The sequence below is a fragment of the Otolemur garnettii genome, unplaced genomic scaffold (assembly GCF_000181295.1).
Source record: "Otolemur garnettii isolate 467f Iridium unplaced genomic scaffold, OtoGar3 scaffold00007, whole genome shotgun sequence".
NCBI classification, from domain to species: domain Eukaryota; kingdom Metazoa; phylum Chordata; class Mammalia; order Primates; family Galagidae; genus Otolemur; species Otolemur garnettii.
In genome coordinates this window covers 15,515,911-15,530,558 of record NW_003852402.1, presented here as the reverse complement: position 1 = coordinate 15,530,558, position 14,648 = coordinate 15,515,911, and the positions used below count along the sequence as shown (strand labels likewise).

Sequence of the window (14,648 nt, the reverse complement as noted above, 5' to 3'; positions counted from 1 at the left end):
AGGCGCCCGCCACAACGCCTGGCCATTTTTTGGTTGCAGCCATCATTGTTGTTTGGCGGGCCCGGGCTGGGGATTCGAACCCGCCACCTTAGGTGTATGTGGCTGGCGCCCTAGCCGCTTGAGCCACAGGCGCCGAGCCCAAATTATAACTTTTTATTGTGGTATGATATACATAAAACCATTTTAGCTATTAAAAATATTGTACAGTTCAACAGCTTTAAATACATTCACACTGTTGTGCAACCATCACCATCATCCATCCCCCAAAGTTCTGCATCTTTTCAAATGGAAACTCTACATCGATTTAATAACTGTTAGTAACACTTACCTTGTTTTTTCCAATGGGCTTCCCCCAACCTCATTGATTTGGAAGAGCTCATTCTAAGTTAGGGAGACCAGCCTTTTGTGTTCTGTCAACTTGTGTTTTTAACAAATTCTACTCATGGTGATTTTTAAAAATCTGTCCAGAAAATCTTAAATTTTTCTTTCTTTCTTTTTGAGACAGAGTCTCACTTTGTTGCCCTTGGTAGAGTGCCATAGCATCATAGCTCACAGCAACCTCAAACTCTAGCTCAAAGTCATTCTCCTGCCTCTGTCTCCCTGGTAGTTTGGACTACAGGCATCCAACACAGTGCCTGGCTATTTTTTTTAAGAGATGGGGTCTTGGTCAGGCTGGTCTTGAACTCCTGAGCTCAAGCAATCCACCTGTCTTGGCTTCCCAGAGTGTGAGCAACCATGCCCAACCAGAAAATCTTAAATTTTTCATAGAATCATAAAAACATGTTTAGAATTATATCACAAAAATCCTTTGTAATTTCTGACTGTGTTTCCTAATTTCTGAAGGACTGTGAAGGCCTTCACCACCTCAGAGATAGGAAGGAATATATTCACTTACATATTCTTCCAAGATTTTATTAACATTTAAATATTTAATCCACAGAGGATTTATTTAAATGTATTTTTCTCCCAAATGGCTAATCAGCTGTTCTAGCATCATTTACTGTATAAGGCCTCTTTCCTTTACTAATTTTTTTTATTGAATTTCTGCCACTTTAATTTTAAGAAATCAAAATAACAAAACAAGTGTATTTTTCTAGGTTAATGTAATTCAAATACAGTGGTGCTAAAGCCAACACAATTTTAGTAAAGCCAAATCGATTTCAGAAGAGGGAAATCATCGAGTTTCCCTTCCTAATTTAAACGTTACCTTTTCGGACTAAATTTCTCCACGTGCTGGTATTTACTCCCCAGACTATCTAGTACTCTGAGAATTTAACAATTGCTATCCCGTTATGCCCCACTCTCTAGTGCTAATTTCTCCCCCCACCCCTTTTATGGTTACGTGGATGGTGTATATTAATCCATGACGTGCATGTGCCATCATTTCCTTTACCAATACTTGGGAAGTTTCCTGCTTTTCCATACTACACAACGCTTAACGTTTCAGAATGAATCAAATGAACACTCTGCCTCAGTGGTTCAAGTTGTGCAAATTATCCGTTTACATTTTTCTTCTAATTATTTTTAAAATCACAACCACTATATTTTGATGGTCTCAACTAGGAGAGAATTAACAAACCTGTCAGCTCAGGTTTAGGAATACCTGGGCCAGACCTCCGAGCTACACCAGGGGGCGCAGTTTCCCGGCTTCGCTCGGTCACATCCGGGTTCCACCGCAGGTTCCGGCTGGGAGCAGGCGGAACCTTGTAGTCGCACCTCCAACTAACAGGCGCAACGGGGACAGTTTAGGCTTCTGCGCACCGCGCTCCACGAGTGCTGCAGCTTGCTTGAGGCAGTGAAGGCGGGCGTTGGAGCGTCTGTCCGCTTTTTCCTTCGTTGTGAGCGGCATGGACGTACTTGCGGAGGAATTTGGAAACCTGACCCCGGAGCAGCTGGCTGCGCCGATTCCGACTGTAGAGGTGAGTGCCCGGCATGCGGGTAGAGGAAGGAACGGTAATGCTCTCTGAGGAGGCGTTGCCTCTACTGCTTGGGCCACCGAAAGGGGCGGGCCGGCAGGTCGGCTGACCATTTCTGCGCATGCTCGGGCTGCCGCGCATGCTCAGAGCTCCGCAAGTGGGAGTCTTTTCCCAAGCTGCCCTCCGGTGTGCGGCTGGGAAGGCTGAGCCGCCAGGCGCTGACAGCCTTTGTGGGGGACCAGGAACCCTGCAGGTGGCCCCCGGGATGGCCCTCTTCCAGTGTGGGTGTGCCCCGGGTGGATGGGTCCTCGCACCCACCTTGGGGGATGTATCGCATCTTTGAAGGCTTAAGAGGCATAGTGAGGTCTCGGGAGCTTTCCTGAGGTATCGCAGCTGCCTGTGGTAGTAAAATCAAACCGTTTGATTTTTAAGATTCGTTTGAATCTTAAGCGAGTAATCTTGCCTTTTAACCCGGAATTTAAGTTTGGGCTGCAGGGGAAATTACAAGCGCCCTGAAGATTCACTCAAAAAATTGCCCGAGGGCCGGGCGTGGTGGCTCCCGCCCTTCAATCTTAGCACCGAGAAGCTGAGGCGGGTGGATTGCTGGAGCTCAGGAGTTTGAGACCAGCCTGAGCAAGCGTGAGACCCCCGTTCCTACTAAAAATAAAAAAATTAGCCGGCGTCGTGCTGGGCGCTTGTAGTCCCAGCTGCTTGGGAGGCTGCAGCAGGAGAATGGCTTGAGCCCAGGAGTCTGAGGTTGCTGTGAGCTGTGATGCCAGGCACTCTAGCCAGGGCGAAGAGTGAGACTCTTGTTATGTGTTTTTCGGGGGCGGAGAGCTCCTTACCTTTCATCCGATTTTCAGAAGTTAAGGGTAACCTGGCTCAGACCATTTGTTAGGTTTCCCATTAGCAGATTAGATGTCATACATGAAAAGAGCCCATCACGGTAGGCCACTTGAACCTCAGGAAGGTATAAAAGCATGCCCAAGAACGCCAGAAGTGTGGCAGTTTACAGCTGTTCATTGTAAAAGGCAAACACATGAGTGCTGTTCTTCTACAGCCCTGAGATGAACTCTGATCAATGGGACGGAAAAAGAACTCCCTTTGGGGGGTAAGTCCTAGCCCCCCACCAGACTGAGACTTAACTGGCAAACCCTGCTTTCCCAAGAAGTGTCATGAGAATAAAACAAAGTATGAAAAGTGCTTGAATCATGAAGAAGAAATTAAATATATTTTATTTAAGAAATCTGTAGTCTCTCTATGTGTATGTATGTATGTGTATACACATTTATTTGCATACATACACATGGTTTTCATAAAAGTAGTTACCGTTTAAAATTTGATTTACTTCCTTTTGTTCATTTTGGTGTATTAAAACAACTTCTTATAAAAGTATTGTGGTTGCTACCACAGAGTTCTGATATTCTTACTGTTCTGGTTCACAGGAAAAATGGAGGCTGCTCCCGGCATTTTTAAAGGTAATTATTTTATATTAATTATAATGATGATAGGATATTTTTCAGAAGAAAAAGTCAAGAAACAAACTTATTTAAAGATTAAATTTTCATCACATTTTTTGGCTTTGTGGAACTACGTACTTTGCATGGTTTTGGAAATACAAGACAAACTCTTTGCCTACAAGGTACTGGTAAGGGGAGTGGCATCTAAATTTAGAGAGAAGTAGCACACATAGTGGCATGGCACGTGATTAATAAGAACCAAAGTGCTACTGGATAAAGAGTGATGCTGCAGGTGGTGAGAGAGGGCAACCCAAATGAGGTGACAGAAACATAAGCCACATTTTAGGAGAGGAGGATTTAACTAAGCTGCAAGGTAGAAATGCAAAGAATATGGCTTCATCATGGTGCTCAAGAGGGGCCTCCACCGGTCCATAGGAAACACTGTTTGGCTAGAGTGGATAGGTAGATAGTCAGAGGAGCTACTGAATATAATATAATATAATTGGTGTAGGGCTTCAATTCAATTTGAAAGAGCTAATGCTGAGAAGTAGTTGATATCATACAAAGAGACCACTTGACACCTCCTAGGATGGCTATAATCAAAAATAAATGTTGATGAGAATGTGGAGCATTGGGAACCCTCATGGTCCTCTGGTAAGAATGTAAAATGCTGCAGCTGCTTTGGAAAACAGCCTGGCAGTTCCTCAAATGTTTAAATAAAGTTGCCATATAATGTAGCATTTCTCCTTTTGGATATCTAAAGGAAATGAAAACATAAGTCTACACAAAAACTTGTACACAAATGTTGGTAGCAGCATTATTCATAACAGCCAAAAGTAGAAACAACTGAAATAAACATCAACTGGATGGATAAATAAAATGTAGTATAGTTATGCAATGGAATATTATTTGGCAATAAAAAGAAATCAAGTACTAATCCCTGCTACAGCATGGATGAATCTTGGAAGCATTGTGCTAAGTGAAAAAATGGAGACTTGAAAAACAAGTAGTGGTAAAGGCAATTTTATCTTTTTTCAAACATCATGGAGTATACTTACACAAACCTTGATAGTGTACAGCCTACTACACACTCAAGCTATGTGTTGTAGCCTGTTGGAGTTCCACCCCAAGAACAGCATCCACTGAGACCTGTGGAAACTGGCAGGTGATCTACTGAAGAAATAGAGTTAGAAGTGACGGTAAAGAAAGACAAGAGACATAGAGTAGAATTAAAAATGGGAGCTCAGGAGTCCATTGCCCATTGTGGGATTCTGGGAATGGCCCAGAGTGTTTGCTCCACTCTAATTTTATTGAAATCTATTTGCCCAGAGGGTAAGATGAGGGAGGGAACAAAGACTGCAGCAGTTTCTTGTAAAAGGACACCTGCGTTAATCTCCACACCTGCATTAATCTCCTCTGACGGACTAGTGGAAGGGAGGCATTTTCCTCCCATCACCACCACAGAGGATTTTCCTCTGCGATAAGGGATATAAGCTCTCCTGCCCATATCTCAGAGCTCACGCTACTCCCTTGGTCTCTGCCCTAGGCAAATGCAAATCTCTGCAATGGGTATCTGCTTTGCCTGTTTAATGGGCAGGAAGTGCTCTAGAAGATTATCTTTTCTAGGACTTGCCATAATCTCTTCTATAGCCATTTCTCCTCTGAGTGCTCACAGACCCAGCAGGGTGTTTGTAAGCTATATCCCCAACAGGCTAGAATTTCAGAAAAGCCAAGAAGCTTGCTAGCAGTGGCTAGCTTAAATGTAATCTAGCTGACCTTTCCTTGTTCCAACTCACTCAGCTTACTTTTTAGTTTTCCTCTTTTTCTGGGGGTGCTTTCTTTGCCAAGAATGGGGTCTTTGGTCCCCATTCTCTCAGCAGTAACCTATTGCTCCTAGGCTACAAACCTATAGTGCATATTAGTATACTGAATATTATATCAGGGGTGTCCAACCTTTTGTCTTCTCCACTGTATGTTGGAAGAAGGAGGGCTGTCTTGGATTACACATTGAATACACAAACCCTACAGAAAGCTGATAAGCAGAAGAAAGGTCTATGCCTAGTTGTTGTAATATTTCATACCTCAGATAAACAAAACAGTCCTCATGTAATCTACATGTGGCTCACAGGCTGCAGGTTAGATACCCCTGCTAGGTAAATTGTAACAGTGGTATTACACTTCTGTATTTAAACATATCTAAACTTTTAACACTTTTTTGTTAAAAACTAAGACACATGCACATTAGCCTGGGCCAGGATCATCAGTATTGCTAGACCTCCACATCTTGTTCCATTGGAACATCTTCAGAGGGCAGTAACTCAATTGGAGCTGTCTTCTCCAACAATAACAATGCTTTCTTCTAGAATGCTGAGCCTCTTCTTGAGAAAGTGTTTCTCTTTTCAGAAAAGTCCAGTATAAGTCACTAGGTGGTAGTAATTTTTCAGCTCTATCATAATACTATGGGACTATTGTCATGTAGGATGTTGTCCAGAAAGTATCCAGCCATATACTATGAAAAATAGTATTTACAATGGCAGGATACTCTCCAGACAGCTCTTGTATGCCATCTGTTTTTGATTAACATGCCATTGTATGGCACATGCCTGTACTCATATTTTAAATCCCAAAGATCAGATGTTTCATAGGGAGAAAACTTCAGATGGTGTGGAAATGGAAAGAGGGCACATTAATTAGAAGTTTTATTAAATACAATTTATGGTTTTTTACTCACTTTGAGAAAAATTTGGTGTTCACCTGTGATTAGATTCTGTCATATAATCTGTTATTTTGTTGCTAACCTACTTTATACTTTTGTCTTTTAGGTGAAAGGCCTTGTGAAACAGCACATAGACTCATTTAACTATTTCATTAATGTAGAGGTGAGCATCAGGTTGTAGAAATAGACATTCGATAAGAATTAGTTGGAAGCCAGAGTCTATCCTAATGTTTTCCTTTTCACTGCAGATAAAGAAGATAATGAAAGCCAATGAAAAGGTTACAAGTGATGCTGACCCCATGTGGTACTTGAAGTAAGGAACCAACTGCTCTTAATTGGCTGTTTTGATTATGTCTAACATTTTTAAAGTGAATATAGTTGCTGTCAAACTCTTAAAATCATTCTCTTTTATCTGTTTAAGATAATTAGAAAGTGCTCAAATTTAATTTTTAATTGGTAAATTATAACAAATAGTTATGATAGAGAAATTAATGAAATCATTAGATTTTTAAATGTTTTAAACAAGTTTGTATTTTAAATAATTTTAGACATAGAGAAAAATTACAAAAATAGTACAAAAAGTTTTCATATATTTTTCACCCAGCTTCCACTTAATATTAACATCTTAAATTAACTATAGCAGCACAATTACTAAAACCAAGAACTTAACAGTGATACCATGCTGTCAGTTGATCTGTAGACCTTATTTGATGTTTTCCTACTAGTTTGGTTTAGGAGTTAATCCAGACCCCATGTTATGATTACTTGTTTTGTCAATCTTGTCAATCTGTGACAGTTCCTTAGTCTTTTTTGTTCTTTCATAATTTTGACATTTTTGAATAATCTGGTCCATTTTTTTAATAAGGTCTTTCATTTTGAGTTTAGATGATATTTGCTCTTTAGTGAGATTGGGTTATGCATTTTTGGCAAGAGTAGCAGAGAAGTGCTGTTTTGTGCTCACTGATTGATGTTGGGGGTACAGATACCAAAATATTTTATTAGTGGTGTTTTTAGCTTTATTCACTTGGTTAAGGTGGCATCTTCAAAGTTTCTCCATTGTAAAGTTAACTATTTTTCCTTTTGTAATTAATAAACATTTTATGGAGAGATCCTTTGAGACTATGCAAATATAGTAGAAACTCTGTAAGTTGACCATGCAAGGGAGTATAACAAACTGGTCAACATACAGAGATGGTCAACATAAGGAACTAGGCCTACCATAATGATATGTATATGTGGTGCTTGTCTGGTCTGTGAAAATTAGGTCAACCTGAAGTGGTCACTGTAGGGAGGGGGTCAACTATGGAGGTTCTGCTGTATTTTATTTCTCATCTTATGTATATATTGATAATTTTTACCTATAGCAGTTATTATTATGGGGTTTACTTAATGGTGAATCTCTTTGTCCATCACTTCTTCTGCATTATTATTGGAATTCTATAAGGAAGAGCTTTCCTTCGCCCCCCCCCTTTCATCTCTATAAATTTATATGAGTTTGGACTCATGGATATTTATTTGATTCTATGAATTAATAATCCAAGACTGTGATTATTCTATTGCTCAGATTATCTCAGCTTTGGCCACAGACTACCTCAAATCCTTCAAATTGATGCCTGTTTTTGGAGCACTCCTTTACTTTCTAGCACCATAAGATGTGATTCACCTAGTAGGGGAATATTATCAGCTATTTCTCCAAGAAGCCCTAATCCCTTTTGTTGGAAAATAGTATTTAGAAACCAAGATATGGACAGTAAGGTCTCAGTGGCATACCTAGGAAATATTATGTGTGTTCATACTAACACATACATATATATATTTCTATATTCTATCCATTTTTACATACATTGAAAATCATGCAGACCTATAACTCCAATTCCAATCCAGTACTACAAGACTCATTCTAATCTTTTCCCTTTCTTTTTTTTTTTTCAGTTTTGGCCAGGACTGGGCTTGAACCCGCCACCCCTGGTATATGGGGCTGGCGACGCCTTACTCCTTGAGCCACAGGTGCCACTTCTTTTCCCTTTCTTTCTTTATGACTACTGTTCCTGACAATGAGAAATCTGGCTCTCATTATCTATAATAGATTTTCTTATTTTTTCAATCCAGGTTATACAGAAAGTTGCAGAATTATCTGACACTTTTATGAGAATAAAATTTCATTAGAGTACAGTATTTGTGTGCTGTCCTTTTTGTCTTTAGCCCTATAGTATCCATTTAAAATATTGTCTTCCAGAATTAGATTAGTTCTTATTTGGGGGGGTGGGGGCAGGTATGTGAAACATTATTATTTGAGTGGTAAGAGTTAGACCTCTACAAAAAAGTAAGTTCAGAAAATGGTTGCTCCCCTTTCAGTTCTTTCCACCCTGTTCTCGGCCATTCCCTGCAGGTAACCAGTCATTAGTTTCTACTTTGTCCTTACTATGTTTCTTTTGCACAAATGGGTACACATATCTAAATATATATTTTCTCCCTTTATGTCCTTTCTGTCTTGTACAAATGATAGCATGCCATCAGTATTCTTTTGTACTTTGCCTTTTTCATTGTTTCATTTTTAGGAAGCTATTTTTTAATAATGAGATTGATAATATTTTTTAAAAGAGGATTTCCATGATAATTTTTAACCTGTCATCTTTTCATACTCTCATTTCTCATCTTGTAACTCTTGTTGAAATTCAGTGGGAAGGGGTTCTTCTGCCAGAGCAGAAGGGGATAAACCCAGTACAGATTGGAGAGGGGCCTCTCATTGATTAATATGAATATGACAGTCACTGGTTTTTAACATAGTTGAAGCATTTGAATAAAGAATTCACGCTCCAGTAGCCAGACTTAATAATTAGCTAGCCAGTAATAATTTATTACTCCCGATGAAAGCTACCCCCGTACACACAAAAATTACTTACCAACTGTGCAGTTCTCACTTCTTTGTACTCACCGGGGCTTCCCTCACCTGCGTGTGCACCTGCTGCTCTGTACTCTGGTCCCTATTTGGGGCACCACCTGTTGCGAACCCAACTTGTCATCTTTAGTAAGATAAACATTTGCCAAACATAATTCTTGTATTTGTGAGGAAAATAGCTTATTTATATGTCCTTTGAAATGGTATAATTGATACTGGAATAATTTGCTTTTCAGATATCTTAATATCTATGTTGGGCTTCCTGATGTTGAAGAAAGCTTCAATGTAACTAGACCAGTGTCCCCTCATGAGGTAATTATCAATCTTACTTTGATTGGACTTGTTTGCATTAACATAGTGTCTACCCTTAATATATACTGCCAAAAGATGATTTAAAAACAAGGAATAAAGGCTCAGTGCCTAGGGCACCAGCCCCATTTGAACCCTGCCCTGGCCTGCCAAACAACAATAAAACTACAATAGCAAAATAGCCTGGCATTGTGTTGGGCATCTGTATTTCCAGCTGAGGTAAGAGAATCACAGTGGTTCTCAGCCTTCCTAATGCCGCAGTGTATTTTCATTGTTAAAAAGGGGTCGCAACCCACATGTTGAAAACCACTGGTTAAGCCCAAAAGTTTGAGGTTGCTGTGAGCTGTGATGCCATGGCACTCTACCGAGGGTGATGTAGATGCTGTCTCAGAAAAGAAAAAAAAAAAAAAAAAGGAAAACAATTTCTTCTGGGACAAACTGTAATAAACAACTTATATAAAACTATAGCATATTAGGAAACAATTCTGTACTATTTATTTTATCATTTGATTTTAATTAGCTTGCACTGTTATATTTGTTTTCTTATCCATGTCCTGTTTCTGAGCTTTTTAGCAGCCTCACACCCCCCTCCACCCATACTTTGCATAATGTGCTATTCATCAGAGGAGTCACTTGCTTAGCACACTTTCCGAGGATCAACCAGGCATTGCATTAGGCAGAGAAAGATGAGAAAAATAGGTGTATAGACAAAGGGCTATAGGAGGATAGGTCTTTTTATTGGCTATTAACAAATTCTAGATTTCTCATTAAAATCTTTCACTTAGTGTCCATAATTGAGAATTGGAAAGATTTTTGTAGATGCATCTGGTTTGTGTTAAAGCTAAAATAGCAATTAGGGGATGTAGCACAGGGATCTTTATTAAAGAATAAATAAAGTGTTAGATTTATGGTTAATGTTACTGTCTAGGCAGTATGATCAAGTAACCAGGCATTCTATATAGGTACTTTATCACTAAGTATTATTGAACATTTAGTTTTTGTCTCAACATTGAAAAAAAGAAGTGAAGCACAATATTCTTTCTTAAGGAGTTCATACTCTTGTGGAAAGATTAAAATAACAAAGCATATGACAGAGAGGCATGAAGGATTGTGAACTTAAATGCCTAAGGACCAGGTAGATAAGGTAAATATGTCAATTTGTATTGAACAGAGAGTGGGTAGGGCTGTGGGATATTAGAAAGTATGTGTCCTAATTTGGCTTTTTCTTCTTTTTCATTTCCTTTTGCATGATCTTTCTAATTTTTCAAAAACTAGGCACCAATTGGCAATTTCCAAGTTATCTTCTTTTTTTTTGAGACAGTCTTACTATGTTGCCCTCAGTGGAGTATCGTGGTGTCACAGCTCACAACCACCTCCAGCTTTTGGGCTTGAGTGATTCTCTTGCCTTAGCCTCCCCAGTAGCTGGGACTACAGGTGCCCAAAACAATTTCCGGCTATTTTTTTGTTGCAGCTGTCATTGTTGTTTAGGTGGCCTGGGCCGGGTTAGAATGTGCCACCCTCGGCATATATGGCTGGCACCTTAATCACTGTGCTATAGGCGCTGAGCCTCCAAGTTATCTTCTAATCTATACTACAGAGTTCAGAGGAGGGGGAAGACAAAGTAGTTTGAAGGAGGTCAAGAAAACAGAGGCTACATTTGGCATTAAAATTATTCATTCTCATTTTGAAGAAAACACATGGAGACTGTTGCAGTGGTGTGGTGGGGGTTTTTGGAAAGATGTTGAATCTTGAAGAGCTGGGGAGAGTGAGAGAACATGTATGTGGATAGTGATGGAGCCATAGCAGGACTGGCTGGGTACAGGTATTGCAGGTACCACCAGCACATGCCCGCCCCTATGATAGACAAAGGCGGGGGAGAGCAGAGAGTGCCCGTGGAGGCAGTATGGGTCCTATGGAGTGGACCCCCACATTTTACTACATATGTCAAATTCCATTTCCACTCAAAGGGATAAGTTTGTTAAAACACACTGAGGGCAGGAGGAGAGAGGATGGGTGAAGGGAAGGTGATTGCGGGAATCATGCCTATGATTTTTCCTATAAGGGTACATGTGAAGCTTTCTAAATATATAAATGTCTTAACACAACAGTTATGAGAATGACATGATGGCTATGTTGGCCAATTGGATGAAAGTATTTCAAATTGTATATGGAAACAACACACTGTATCCCATGATAGAATTAATGTGCACAAATATGATCTAGTAATAAAAAATAAAAAACACACTGAGGGCTTACCTATCTCGTTAAAATACACTGAGTGCTTGCCTATCATGGTCATTACATTAATTTTATTAATAAAAACAAAAGGTAATATTTATATAGTACTCTGTACTGGGCACCATTCTAAAAATTCATATTTATGCTTTGGGAATTAAAATAATTATTCTCATCCCAAATTTTATGTATGAGGAAACTGAGATTCAGAAGGGTTATTTAAAATTTAAGTGAGCTAGGATTTGAACCTAGGCAATAGAGTTCATGTTCTTTTTTTTGAGACAGTCTCTGCTGTGTCACTTGCATAGAGTGCATGCATGGCATCATCATAGCTCCCAGTAACCTCCTAGGCTTAAGCAAGCCTCCTGTCTCAGCCTCCAAAGTAGCTGGGACTACAGACTTATGCCACCATGCTGGAAAAGTGTTCTATTTTTAGTGGAGTTAGGGTCTTGCTTTTGCTCACGCTGGTCTCCTGAGCTCAAGTGGTCCTCCTGCTTCAGCCTCCCAGCGTGTGAGGATCACAGCTGAGCTACTTCACCCATCCTAGAGTTCATATTCTTAACTACCATGCCACACTGCATTCAGTGTGGCCTGAAACAGGAGGCTTGACCTAGTTAAATATAACATAACCTATTTATTATTCAGTAATAGGAATATTTGATATTTTAAAAATCATAGACACCATTATAAGGCTAGAAGAAGCTCACATCTATCTTTTGTTCAGTAGAAATCAGAGCAAGGATTTAGCACCATGAATTGTGTGGTTGGTATTCAGACAACTTCATTTTGAAACTGCACATCACCTGATGACCATCAATATAGTGGGGAAGTCATTAGATTTTTATTGGAATTCCTATGTCTGATCATGGCTTAGGCAAGGGCATCATTTTGCTACTCATTACTATGGGAAACACACAAAACAAATTCTAAGATCCTGTAAATTATTTGGAAATTGTTAGAATGGTGTAATGAATGATTTATCTCATAACCTAAAGAGTTCTGTAATATAGTGTACTTGGAGAATAAAAGGAAGTATAGTTTAAATTTGTGTATGTATGTATATATACTTTAATTATTTTTATACTGGTTATTAACTGTTTTGAATAAGCCAAAACATGTTGATTACTTTCCTTGGATCCACTTTGCATGGACCAATACAACTGTTTTAAAGATACAGGAGCAGACTATTGATGGCATCAGATCAGGAGAAAATCAGTACCAGATTTATTGTTCCCTTTTTTACCTGACAGTGGAGGAGAGAGATCAGAGTTCAATGTGGGTCAGATTTGTACTAGAAACATAGCTCTTTGAAGTGGTCAGGACCTTTTCTTTTCCATAAAGGAGGAGCAGTAACTGTCTTGATTCCTTACTCTCTTTCAGTGCCGTTTGAGAGACATGACATACTCTGCACCCATTACAGTAGATATTGAGTATACCCGAGGCAGCCAGAGGATCATCCGCAATGCCTTACCCATTGGCAGGTGAGAAGTGAAGTCTGTATTAAAGCTACACTACCTGGATTCCAGCCCTGAACTATGACCCCATTTCCTCATCTGAAAAATGTGGCATGTGTTGGTTCCTGTGGGATTATGGTGAAATGGGATTATTTTATGGATCCACACAAGTCAGCACATGTAAAGAACTTAGAGTAATGTTCAGTGCATAGTTATGCTTATTTATTAATTATGAAACCTCTCTTATAAAGTTAAGGAAAATGCTTCCCTTTCCTCTAACTCCAAACTGTTAAGGGAAATATTAGGTAAATACTATTTCAGTTTAACTCTTCTGGGTTAGTCTTGGTGGTTTCCATGTATATTTTAAGTTTGAGATTTCTTTTCTTGAAGTTTAACTGTTTCCCATGTGGAAATATTTAAGGGAGAAGTTACCTTATTTTCCCAGAACAAGTTTGGAAATGATAGATAACATCAGCTGGCATCTCTGCATTCTGCTTTTTGTAATTAGGGAAATATATTGAGTCCTATAGAAATGGACAAACCCCAATATTAATGAATATATTAGATTTTAAACTTAGTCCACATAATTCCTGTTCAACTGTTTCCCTCACCCCTTAAAAGTGCTAAGAGCTTAATAAATATTCTCTTGTTCAGCACATATGCACCAACTGCCTATCACTTGTCATGCACTATGCTAGGTGTTCAGGTAAATAGAAGATAAACAGTATAAACTCCTATTGTCTACCTTTATTCACAGCTGCCAGGAAAGGGAGGAATGAGTAATTATGACTCCCTTTGGTAAGTTTTATGATAGAGAAGTCCAGAGTGTTGTGAGAACACTCAGGTTTAACAAATCTTTCTCCTGTATTTTCCTCAAAGGACGAGGCTATTTATATTTATTTCTTCATTCTTCAGTTAGAAAAATAAGTAGGATTTTAAAATTATATTTGTTTTAGCAGGACTGTTTATCAGTATTAAGATGAAAGCTTCTCTCTTATGTATAGTCCATACTTGTGTCCACATAAATCTTGGACCATTGCTGAATTATAGATCAGATTGAATATTGTGAAGGAAAGGCAGGCGAGACCGGAGCAAAACATAAATAGTAAGATTTAGGGTTTAAATCTTGGGATAGAGAGAGGGGATATAACTATTGTTTACTGTGTGCCAGATACTGTGATGTCATTTGTTAGCCCTGCATTCATAAAAATGACTTTTGTTAATTAGAATGTTCATTTGTCCCAAGCACCATCTATATCACATACATTATCTCATTTAATTGCTTTTTGAGCTACAGTGATTTTAATTTAATCTAAATAGTATTTGTAGCTGACAACAAATCAAACAGTGTATAAGACAGAACATTAGATACAAAACAGTAGCCTCCTTCCATATCCTTCCTTACCTTTAGTCTCATTTCCTTTATCACTATTTCTGTTATTTCTTTTATTGCTTATTACATCTATAACTTAAAATGCTATGTTTTGCCTTTTTCTTTTAATGTGTCAACTTTAGACTGTATTTATTGATTCCTAATATACAAGATGGAGCTTAGTTTGCCTATATCAACCATTTTGCTTCTCCTTTCCACCTCCAAATTTTGCTCTTTGTAAATTCTTCTTTGGTTGTTTAACATTCTTTTTTTTTTTTTTTTTTTTT

At 38.8% G+C, this 14,648-nt stretch overlaps 1 protein-coding gene across 4 annotated transcripts in view; it reads left to right on the top strand.

Moving 5' to 3' along the window:
- Positions 1-1,625: 1,625 nt before the first annotated feature.
- Positions 1,626-14,648, top strand: part of POLR3B (RNA polymerase III subunit B) — a 134,827-nt gene continuing 121,804 nt past the window's right edge. For 2 of the 4 annotated variants that reach the window (XM_023509414.1, XM_003783280.3), the window contains exons 1-6: positions 1,626-1,919; positions 3,362-3,394; positions 6,199-6,255; positions 6,341-6,405; positions 9,228-9,303; positions 12,916-13,016. In XM_023509414.1, coding sequence (XP_023365182.1) covers positions 1,848-1,919; positions 3,362-3,394; positions 6,199-6,255; positions 6,341-6,405; positions 9,228-9,303; positions 12,916-13,016 — 404 coding nt within the window. In that variant the 5' untranslated portion in view covers positions 1,626-1,847. Of the gene's footprint in view, positions 1,920-2,161; positions 2,170-2,948; positions 3,028-3,361; positions 3,395-6,198; positions 6,256-6,340; positions 6,406-9,227; positions 9,304-12,915; positions 13,017-14,648 lie in introns of those variants that run through there. The other 2 variants (XM_023509415.1, XM_023509413.1) reach the window with 2 other exon arrangements.